At 32.1% G+C, this 12,062-nt stretch overlaps 1 protein-coding gene across 1 annotated transcript; it reads right to left on the bottom strand.

The window, feature by feature from the left end:
* Positions 1 to 4,176: 4,176 nt before the first annotated feature.
* LOC117921928 (polygalacturonase 1 beta-like protein 1) lies at positions 4,177 to 6,500 on the bottom strand. Its single transcript, XM_034839876.1, has 2 exons — positions 6,353 to 6,500; positions 4,177 to 6,256 (listed from the first exon to the last, which is right to left on the bottom strand). Exons 1-2 carry the CDS (start codon positions 6,419 to 6,421, stop codon positions 4,424 to 4,426), a joined length of 1,902 nt encoding a protein of 633 aa, XP_034695767.1. The 5' UTR covers positions 6,422 to 6,500; the 3' UTR covers positions 4,177 to 4,423.
* Positions 6,501 to 12,062: the final 5,562 nt, after the last annotated feature.

Below are 12,062 nucleotides of genomic sequence, written 5' to 3'. Positions count from 1 at the left end.
TATGATTTTTCATGTATAAAATAAATTATCAAGAAAATATATATTAATCCATGAGATTAATCTTAAAGAGAAATTCTTTACAAAGAAGAACAAATTAAAGAAAACTTAGTTTTTCTCTCTTAATCCCTTTTAGTTTGATATATGTTTCTTAATAAAGAGAAAATTGTATATATATTGGATAGAGAGACGATCGCACCTAAATAGGGTCTCCTTTTGTTTTTTTTATTTCCCATATTTGATCAAGGGTAATGATTATTTAAAAAACATCTCCTTTAAGTACTAATGAATAGGATTTTAGCACTTAATATTATTAATCATAATTATTTTTTATATTAAATAAAAGATAATAATAAAATAAGTTCACTATAATTATCTTTAAAATTAAATAAAAATAATTAATAATAAAATAGGCCACGTGGGCCGCATTAAAATAAAAAACATAACAAATGACAGAAAGCAGGAGATGCTGATGAAGAAGCAAACCGGCCACATGGGTCCCACACATTTTACCATCTTAGAGATTTGCCATCCAAGATATATGCCGTAGACCCTAACAAATGGCAGAAGTGCAGGGGATGCTGATGAAGCAAACCGGCCACATGGGTCCCATACATTTCACCATCTTAGAGATTTGCGATCCAAGATATATGTAGTAGACCCTAACAAATGGCAGAAGTGCAGGGCCACATGGGTCCCATACATTTTACCATCTTAGGCATTTGCGATCCAAGATATATGTAGTAGTTTAGAGTATTTCCTGCCAAATGAGATATGGAGTTTTAATTGCTTGAGTAGGGGTCCTCCCCAAATGGCAAACGAGTACCTGCTTTTATGGCATGGCAGATGGTTAGTGGGTCGTATGTGTCGGTGGCCCAGTCTATGGTTGAGAGAATCCCAACTTTGGTTCTTGTAGGCTCCCAGTAGAGAGCCATCTTCAGGCGGGATTGGCCATTGGCTCCATTAATGGAGACTTTTCTCAAACTTGAATTTCCAAATTCCAAACGATGATTGTGGTGCCTGCAGTTATATTTCCCCGGCAATTCACATGCTGGGTCTTTATAGAACCTATTTTCTCTAATAGCAATAAAATATCGGTACTTTTTCTTTTTGTTTGATATATTGAGGGTTGTTGAAATGTCTTGAATTCCTACACCCTTCAACTCTAAATGCCAAATCTTATTGAACGTTGAACGTTGACAAAGTTTTGTACTTCCCACAATGAATTTTACTTTTTGCGCCTTCCTTAGGGGATTACATAAATACATGTAACCCGCTGGCGTACATAAAATGCATGTGCCCTACCAAAAGTGCCTGCTTCATAAAAAGCATGCTTGGCTAGCTTTTCTTTTCCTTTTCGTCTAAATCTTTCTCCAATCTATTATTTCTTCTTTGACAAAGCCAAGAGATAATGCTAATTATATTGCTAATACATCGATTACACGCTTTTCTTTTCCTTTTTCTTTTCTTCTGTCTCTCTTTCCCTTTTTTCATGGTCCCAAACATGATAGTGAGCGGGTGGACGAATTAGGCACTTTTTGGAAACAATACATGCTCACTCTCTGCAGCTTTGAGGCTACTGAAAGATTAAGCATCATCATACTTGGCGTTGCAGCCTTAGGAAAGGGTGAGTTTTAACGTGATAAAGGAAACAACTTTGCAATTATTCCATAGCCCACTCACTTTATCTGGGCCTTACAAATTTCATTGAACATTGACCAATGATATAAAGCTCTGTTTAAGGACGTCCATCATGCTACGCATCTTGAATTGGGTATCATATCCCACGAGAAAATGAAAAAGGGGAACAGGGAAATGTGGCACTTAATGCCTCGGGCTTTACATTGAGCAGAGAGGGAGGTGCTCCAATTAATGGTCTACTGATGGGACTTTTGCCCTTGAGTATCAATTAACGTCTAATTAATGGCAGTTACAACGTCATTATCTCAATTCAATTATTGTAATATCTTACGATAACATAATGGTTTTATTTTTTAATGTGAAAAAAAAAAGAAGACAAACTATTAGGTTGATTGATCAGATAATGAGGCTCAAGAAGTGTGTTTAAATAAACCAGAAGGCAGTGCCACACTAGGGCGTGCAGGGAGGACTGTGAATGGAAGAGGAGGGTACTTTTTCAAGTTCATGAGAAGCATGATTGAGTCGTGGGCCGTGAATGAAGCCATTTGAGAGATTAATTTTTACCATCACAAACATGTACTCAATAGTCAATACAACCTAATTAGGCATGACAGCGTTGCAGTTTGAGGAAAATGAATGCAGTGAAAGGGGTATGGGTGTTTTACGGGAGAATTACTGTTAAGGGTAGGCTGGGGAAAAAAATTATTATAAAGGATAGAATGAAATTATGATAATTCCTCCAAATGCTTTATTTTATTTAAATATCAAGACTACCCTTAATAAGTGAAAAGCAATAACAAAGTGAAAAGTAATAACAAAGTGAAAAGAGTTTTCTTTAACCTACCTCCAGCTTGTTGGTGATGTTGTAAAAGAAAAAAGGGAAAGAGGAAAAAGGTCTAGCACTTCAGGTCATGATTTGTAATCGTTTACACAAAACTTTTTTTTTTTTTTTTTTTTTTGTGTGAATCTAGCAAGAAATCCATTAAAGGTGAGTTTTTTTTTTAATGTCAAAAAAAAAAATCAGTTTATGGAAAAAATAAATAAATAATTTAAAAATAGGATTAAATGAACGAAAAGTAAATAATTTTAACAATGTAGATGTAAGATATTAGATCTGAAATATTGAAGGAGGTTTTGAGAAAGAAATTACATTTTAACAATGTTTGGAACCACTTTATTTGGGTATTTATGAACATATTTGAATTTTCGTTGAAAACTCAAAATTATAATCAATTGAGACATAATTTGTATAATAAAGAACAATATTTGTTGTATAGTAGACATATATATGCCAAAAACAACCCACAACTGCCCAGTTTCATAAGAAATTTGAAATTTTAAAAATTTTATCTTGTTGTAATGTATCATAATGTTATTGTATTTATATTGTAATTGTAGTGTATTTTTATTATACATTTATATTTTTATATAAAAAAAAACCCACAATTGTCCAGTTTCATACAAAATTTGAAATTTTGAAAATTTTACGTTATCATAATATATTGTAATGTTATTGTATTTATATTGTAATTGTAGTGTATTTTTATTGTACATTTATATTTTTATATAAAAAATTAATTTTATAGATTTTTTTTATACATTTGGATTATCATCAACAACTTCATGTATTAAAATTACAATAATGTATTTTTGTTGTATTTTTATAATTTTGGCTTGCAATGATGCTTTATGATAGGAATACAACATGATAATCTAGAAACATTAGTTCAGTAAAAAACGAATTCCATATTTTGTCATTTTTGTATATTGTAATGTATTGTAATGTTAATATTTTTTTATTATATTTGTATTGTACTTATACTTTATAATTGTCAGGAAAGAAAATGTATTTCTCAATTGATAAATAAATTTAAGAAATTCAGGGTAAATGGTCTAATAAAAATATGAGACCTTCATAAGAATTATTAAATCTACCCACCCTTTTTAGTAATTTTTTTTCCCAGCCTACCCTTAAAAGTAATTCTCCCGTGATTTATTACAAATGAGTTTGACAAGATATCATTCAATTCTGGGAGGCATCTATATCTGCGACGCTAATCCGTTCATTGGAGCCACTCAAATCTTGGAATCGCCTTTCTTTATTTGAGCCACCCAAAATTAGAAATCTTTGCTTTCATGATCGTGACTAAGAAAAAGATGGATAAAAGGCATTTACGCAGTGCCTACCCCTTTTTGTTCTTTTTCCTTTTAAGGGCACCCTTGAAAGGTGACAGTGATTTTGCGCCATCAAGATGGTGGAAATTTGCAATAAAACGGATCTAATTGACTTTGGAATTGAACGATCAACCGAAGAAACCTTCTAATCACTGCCCCTTGTTTTCCATGAGAATTAAGGGGATGCCCCTGCAACAGCTGTCACTTTTATAGCACACTTTTTTTTTCTTTCTTTTTTGAGTGGTATGTGCATCATCTTTTGGTTTTGGTTCCTAAATTCATCAACGTTTTGCATCTCCCTCTGTTCTTCCTACCACCCTCCATTTCTTTAATGCCAAATATAAAAAAATTAATAAACAGAGAGAAAAGAAGAAAAACCCATTCATCCCTACGAATGAGGAAGCCATCAAAGACAACTTCTAAATCTCACACGCTCTCAACACTGGGATAATGATAACATACAATAAATTACCATCCTTAGCCTGGTGAAACACATGCCTTAAATATTTCACCATGACATCTTATGAAGGAAATACATAAGCGGAAGTTGGGGTCGAGCCAGCTTTGTTGACCAAGTGGTTCGAACCCAGACGGGAAGGTGGGTCATGGCTCAGTCTGCAATGGTCCAGGTCATATCATTCTCGAAAATCCAGTGACAAACTTCAATCCGGCCAGGGCCCGAACCCAATGCCACGAATGCACCATGACCCGCGCTCCAATCGGAGGTGTCCAAGTGACAGATGGCCACACCATGGTTAACGTTGGCTTTGGTTTTCGGGTCCAGGAGGTCCGCTTCATACACCCGAACCTTGGGAACGGAGTGGCAGTAATAGAGTAGATAAGGGAACAGGCTCTGGTGGCAGGACACCGATTTGGTGACTTGTCCACCGTTGATCCCTTTGACCGACCCGATCATTACGTTTTGTTTTGACCCTTCGACGGATTGGGTGGTGCGAACCACAACGTTGCGGCCGAGGACGGTGGTGGCGAAGTCGATCATGTCCTCGATGGAGGGGACGCAGCGCTTGGTCTCGCCTTTGCTGGGTGCTCTCTCGCAGTCATCTAATGCCTCTGTGAACATGTGCTCCATGCTTGAGTTTTCCGCGGCATGGAATATTTTCTTCATCTCCTCAAGTTTGGAGGTTGAAAACGGTAATTTGGAGGAAATAGTGCGGGGCAAAAACGACCTTTTGGGCATTTTATCCCTAATGTCCGGCATTGGCATCACAGTCCCTTTCTTCAGCATCGACTCGCGGAAGAATTTACCCGGCTCAACCCACCTATTTACTGAACTGCCACTGACCGCCATGGAAGTCATTGTTTCAGAGCTTTTGTTAGTGTATCTTGAAAAGGAGATGCCCTTTTTAGCGTAGTCTGTGAATGTGTTGTTGACGCCGTAGATCTTGAAATTAATTTTGTGGTTCGTCGCTCCCTTGCCGTACCCAGCGAAAGTGTCTGTACCTTCGTTGAACGATTTCCCATAGTTGACGAAATCCACCTCTGCGGAATTGGAATTCTTGGCGTAGGATTTGAAGGAGTCGTCTCCTACATTGGATTGATCTCTGTAACTTATGAAAGTATCGGTCCCCGCATTACCACCATCACCGTATTTCTTGAAGTTGTTCTCTGGCACGTTGCCGTCAAAGCCGTAGCTCTTGAACGTATCGTTGGCGGAGTTGCCGGTTTCACCGTAGCCGGTGAACGTGGAGCCGATGACGTTGGAGCTGCTTCCGTAACTCGTGAACTCGTTCGGAGATCCGTTGCCGTTCTTGCCGTAGCTGCTGAAGGACTCATCTCCAGAATTGGTCTCATTTGTGTAACTCGTGAATGATTGTTGACGGCCATTGCCATCGTCTGTGTAGGAGTTGAATCGAAGGTTGGGAACATTAACCTCTTCGTTGTACTTCTTGAACTCTCCAGAGCCGCCGGTAGCCCCGGCACCGTAGCCGCTGAAGCTCTGATCCACGACGTTGCCCTCGCGGCCGTAATTATCGAATTTATCATTGTTGCCGACGGAGTCACGGCTATAGCGCTTGAATGCGTCGACAGGAAGATTGACCCCCTCCGAATATTTTGTGAAGGCGTCCGTTCCCCCGAGTCCATCCGTTCCGTAATTGGTGAAATTCTTGTTCGAATACACGGCGAAGTTGGAACTAGCGTCATGCTTCTCCAAGCTCTGGCCCAAATCGGGAAAACAGAGCAGGTTCGCAGACTTACAGAACGCCGGCAGATTGTCGGAAAGCGCATTTTGAGAGGCAAGTTTAGTAAAGGTGGCCGACTCAACCGCGCTCAATGGGGATGCCTTGGAGAGAAGAAAGGTGGACTTTGGCAAGCCACTGCCGATCTGCTTATTCCAATACCGAAGCAAAGACGCTCTGGGTGTGAATGGGTTTTCTCCAGCCACCGGTTTGCCCGATTCCTCACCGGCTCCGCCCAAAGCAACCTGCATTGTGAATTGAAAGGGTGTGAAACAAGAAGAAAAAGGAGAAGAAAAATTATCGAGAAAACAAAACAAAGAAAAAAAAAAAATCATTCCTACATTGGGAAACGAAGCTGAGAATAAGAAAATGAGAAAGAGATGGCTCAGAAGCTTATGTTGTCTATGCATTTCTCTCTCTATCTCCTTCAGTTTGAGAAGTGAGAAGTGAGAAGTGAGGAGAAGAAGCGAGAATGTTGGCGTGTCTGATGCGTTGGAACCAGAAATTTATAGGAGTTACGGAGAGATAAAGGCCGGGTTTTGGCCGTTTTATTTTGATAGGCTGAGTCTTAAACAGGTAGAAAATTATTCATTATTAAGTTCAAGAGTTTTCCTTCCCATCATAAATGAAGTCTGTTGTACTAGATTATGGCTTCCATCCACAAATATACCCATATTTTTTTAAATAAATAAAAATAATGCGTCACGTTTTTTACAAGAATTAAGAAAACTTGTACACATTACCATGCCTTTATCTAAAAAAAATAAATTAAAGTTGAACTTATGAGAAGAGAGTGAATCATATATCCCCCTAGTCGAGTGGACTCACTTAAGAGTAAGTGTAGTGTTGTAATTTCGGTTATTTAAAATACGTAGACAAGGATAATGAGTGGCGGGGCAGAGGAGAAGATGAGAGTGGGATTCAAAATATAACAAGTCCATCACTGACTCAGTAAAAACAGAAGGGACAAGGCACACTCAATGGATGCTCAATTTTCAAGTAATTCAGAAGACGCGTGTGCCACACGTGGCGATTTCTGAGTGGGGGGCACGTTACGTCAAAAAGGATTTTTCACGCGTCTAGCCGCTATTGCTTTTGTTTGTTGTCGTTTGAATCTCTGCTTCCCGATTTGATTATTGGGGCATAAACTCCAGCGTTTTGCCTACTGACAAGCCTCGTGAAATTCCCCACTATCTCTAATTACAGATTACACTCAACGCGGTCTTAGACTTCACCACAACTATCAAATCTCATCTTTTTCTTCAATTATTATAATTAAATTATCTCATCATTTTCATAATGTTTGGCAAAATAATTTATAGAAAATCTTGTGATGTTATGGTAATTAGGATTTTAAAAAAAAAAAATTGATAAATAACTTGTGAAATAATTACTTCATTTTTTTATCACGTCCCATCATGAGTTCCCCAATAGCTAGGTAGATAACGAAAGTGATGGTAAAAGTGGAATAATTCTATTGAAGATTAGCATATAATTTATGATTTTAATTTTAATGACATTGAAAAGAAAATCAAAAGATATTTTTTTTCCAATGATAATAAATATGCCTTAATATTGACATTTAAAAATTAAACATTTTTTTTAAGGAAAAGGAATCATAGTTTTATAGAGATTTTTTTTAAAAACCCATTTATGCATTGTTGATTTTTTTTTCTTAAAAAAAACAATGAGTTTGATTCATACAAAATTAAAAGCTCAAATTTAACATGTTTCATTTTTATCATTAGTTAAAATATATTTTTCAATTCGAATAAACACTTATTAATATTGTTAAAATGTTCCTCCAAAATTATATGGATATTCAATCTAACCAATTCTTGGACCTTTATAGCTAAAAAATATTCAAATTCATAGGCTATGTTTGATTCTTGAAAAATTTGAGAGAAAATGTAAAAGAAAAAAAATAAAAAAGAAAAGTAGAATAAAAGAAAAAAGAAAGAAAAATAAAATATATATTCAAAATTAATAAATTATTTTTATATGTTTTTTCAAATTCATTCATTTAATTTCCTTCATTATATAAAGATTAAATAATTTTAAAATATATAAAATTTTAACTAAGTTTAATTATATTTAATTTTCTTAAAAAATAAATTATAGAAAAATCAAACATGAGAAAATAAATTTTTCTTAAATTTTTTTTTCTTTAATACTTTCCCCAAACCAAACATAACCTAATTGAGCAGTGGGAAAAAGTCGTAGGTTGCAGTGGCTAACAGTCCAAGGTTGCCCAAAAAGTATAATACATAATAAGTGATTGATTAGTTAAATTATAACTTATATCTAAAGATTAGTTTTGACTTGAACCTCTCTTTTAAGGCTCTTAAACTTCATCCATAGAAAGATTACTACTTGTAAATCAGTTTGTTGTCTAAACCTTGAGATTTTGTTAATATATTTTTTTGTGCAATTATTCTAAAACTTGTAAACTTTTTTCATTGCACCTTGAAACTATTTTTTTTTTTTCATAATTGTATTCAATTTTCAAAACTAGTTTTTTACTTCTTGTTTTCCAATGTAGTAAATTAAGTTTTTGATGGAATGATAGAGGTCCATTGGTACCTAAAATAAGTGTACATTAAGGTTATGTTTGGTTCCCAAAAAGTAATAAGAAAAGAAAAAAAATGCAAAGAAAAATAATTTTCTTATATTTTGTTTCACTACAAATTTTTTAAAAGAAAATTAAATATAATTAAAATTAGTTAAAAATTCATATATTTTAAAATTATTTAATCTTTATATAATGGAGGAAATTAAGTGAAATGAGCTTGAAGAAACATGTAAAAATAATATATTAATTTTGAATATATTTTTTTAGTTTCCTTCATTTTTTTTACTTCCATTTTTTCTCTCTATTTTATTTCTCTCGCATTTTCTCTTAAATTTTTCGGGAACCAAACATAGCCTAAAGGATTTCTTAACTTGAATGAATCACGTTCCATCTTAAAAGCAGAGTTTAAAGTCATGAAAATAAGCAACCAAGGTTGAGTCCTACATTTGCACTCTTTTTTCTTTTTAATTTGAGTGTATTTTATTTTATTAGGCAATTATATAAGTTTACTAATTAGGTTGAAAATAAGCAACCAGGGTTCATTCGGTTTGGATGGAACCGATCGGTTCGTCTAATTCAAGGGTTGGATCGTCGGTTCAATCAGTCCGATTTCAGTTCAAACTATTTTCGACCTAATTGATCAAATTGAAACCGTGATCGGCCAACGGTTGGACCGACCGGTCCGATTCGATTTTTAAAACCATACTCATTAGATTGATTTCATATATTTTTATATTAATATATGAAATTATTCAATATTTATTAAAAATTACATTATATTATTTAATAAAATAATATATCTTAACTTATTTTTTTTCTAATAAAAATTTAAGTCTTAAGAGATGGAAAACAATTAAAATTTATTTAATTATATAACTTGAAGATATGTCTAGAAAGAGTAAAGACAAAATATTGTTTTGTTAAAAATTATTTTCAACTAATTTATAATCTAATAACCAAAATTTATCATATGCATTAGTATTAGTAAAAATTATTTTGTAGTTATAATTCATAAATATTAAAAACGAAACAAGAAATAGTATGCTAATTGAATAATAAGTTCAAATTAATATTGGACATTGATAGTAAAATTTTTTGTATACTAATCTAGTTGAATTTATTGGATACGGTATAATACAATACATTGAGTATCTCAATATGTTATATGTGTTAACCATGCCATAAATGCAATTCAAATAATAATTGAAACATTCATATTCATCTAATTAAAAGCGAAAAAAAAGTTCAAGTATAATTTTAAAATTTTTATAAAATAATAATGACTTTTTATTTTATTTTTTATACTTGATCTTAAGCTTGTTCAACATTTTTGACATTTTTTTTGTATTGGTTGAATTATTATTTAACTCTCCTTCTATAGGATTATTATATTTTAATTAATTTAGTATTTTAATATATTTTTTTTGTTGATGGTTAATGTATTTATTTAAATTATTTTTACTCTACAGACACCAAATTTAATTTTTTTTAAACATCCTTTTTACACAATAATTTATTAATTTTAAATATTCCCTTTCTCTAAAACTCAATCTTTAGAATTCCTTCTCTCTTTTTTTTTTTCAAACTCATTTTTTCTTCGAAAAATAAAACTCTCTAAAATTCTCTCTAACTAAATTTAAAATGATTTTTTTTCTCACACTTCGTGACACTTTTTTGTTTTTTTTTTCATACTTTGATTTTCCCTCAAACTAAACCATTTTTTTCTTTTGATCTGCGCACTCATTATTCTTTATTTATTTTTAAATAATTTAATTTCATATTAAAAACTACACTTTCTTATCTATGATAATTTAACGCAAAACTTGTACTTTTTTTGTAGGGAAAATTACTAAATAGGGTGGATTAATGGTGATAATGACCCGATGGGATCATCCATTATGAGAAGTCTTGGGAAGGGTGGGAAGAAAGTGTAAAAATTCCTCCAAAGGCCATTTGTGTTAATCTTCTTCTTCATCTCTTGCATATCCTCGAAGAAGATCCAACAACAAATCTAGTTATAAAAATACTTCATGCTCTCCCATAATTTTTTTTTTTTTTTTTTTCTGAACCGTTAGATCAACTGTTATCATTTGAAGCCAAAGATAATATGAAAACCATATTGATGCTCAAATTTATTGTCTTTTAAGTTGAAATTTTTTTTATTTAATTTTGTTTTGTTGTATAGATGGAAGATACTCATATTGATCTTGGATTCGGTTTTTATTTTAGAAATCAGAAATTCCCTTTCATTAGGTTCTTTATAACAATCTCATTTTTGAAAAGAAAACAAAAATAATAATTTAAGGAAAATGTATTTTCAGATAATTTGGTTTTTTATAATAAAATAATTAAAAAATTGTATAATTATTTCTTTTCATATTTGATTTTTTTTCATTTGAATAATATGTTTTTTGCTTGACTTTGATTTTTTTTTTTTTTTTTTTCATAGTTTCCATTTTTTAATACATCGAATATATGATGCTAATAGTACCCATAAGGTATAAAACGCATCTCTAAAACTATAAATTTTGTTTTAAATTATAAGAATGATATAAATGAATTATATTTTCAACATAAATATACTAACATTATAATACCTTACAATAATATCTAATATAATTTTTTTTAATTGTTTTACATCACTAACAATTTTTTCTATGCACTGATATCTAAGTAATGAAGTATACATAAGTAACATTGATTCATATTTAATTGAGAAAATATGTATTAAAAATTTATAGTGAGACAATTAATAGAAACTTCTAGCTTGCGCCCATACAAATTTTTTTAACAAGATGACTAGCAATTATTATCATATTACATTGAGGGAAAAAAACATCTGTCACAAATATTAAAACAATCAAGTTTTCCTTTGCCTAAATATTTGACTTTTTAGTTTGATTATCATTTTATACTAAATTCTTTCTCCAAAGATATAACATATCAATGGACTACCCATTAACTAACAAAACAAATTAAAAGGGAAAAATTCACCAACATATAAATGGAATATAGCAAATTCATTAATATGCAAATTATTCCAATATTGTTTATCTTCAAACAATCTCAATGAACTCTCAATAAAGCATCATGGACTTCGTGTGTTCTTTATGCACTGATAAATGATATCTTGAACTTCATTATCATCAAATATTATAAGTTATGTTAGAAACTTTACCTTGTATTTATCATCTTTTCCTAAAAATTACAAGAAAACAATTTTAGGTTATTATTAATTCATACTTTTTGATAAAATACTCAATTATTTCTTTAGAATAACATTTGTGAATTCAAAGTGATACTTTATTTAGCATCTAGCGTTGACTTGTGACACAAAGCATGGTAGGGAATATAACAAAATAACCTATACCTAACAATTGCATAAAAAAATTTAAAACTTTATAAATTAAGTCATGTTGTAATGTATTATCATGGGTTTCTTTATATTATAAGTGTAGTGCATTTTTGTCATTACCAAA

Source organism: Vitis riparia, chromosome 1 (genome assembly GCF_004353265.1).
Source record: "Vitis riparia cultivar Riparia Gloire de Montpellier isolate 1030 chromosome 1, EGFV_Vit.rip_1.0, whole genome shotgun sequence".
In the NCBI taxonomy this organism is placed as follows: domain Eukaryota; kingdom Viridiplantae; phylum Streptophyta; class Magnoliopsida; order Vitales; family Vitaceae; genus Vitis; species Vitis riparia.
This window is presented reverse-complemented; position numbering and strand designations above follow the sequence as displayed.

Coding starts and splice junctions, on each gene's coding strand:
- LOC117921928 (XM_034839876.1), bottom strand. CDS start 6,421: ATGCATAGACAACATAAGCTTCTGAGCCATCTCTTTCTCATTTTCTTA. Junction 6,257..6,352: donor TCTCAGCTTCGTTTCCCAAT/GTAGGAATGATT, acceptor TTCACAATGCAG/GTTGCTTTGGGCGGAGCCGG.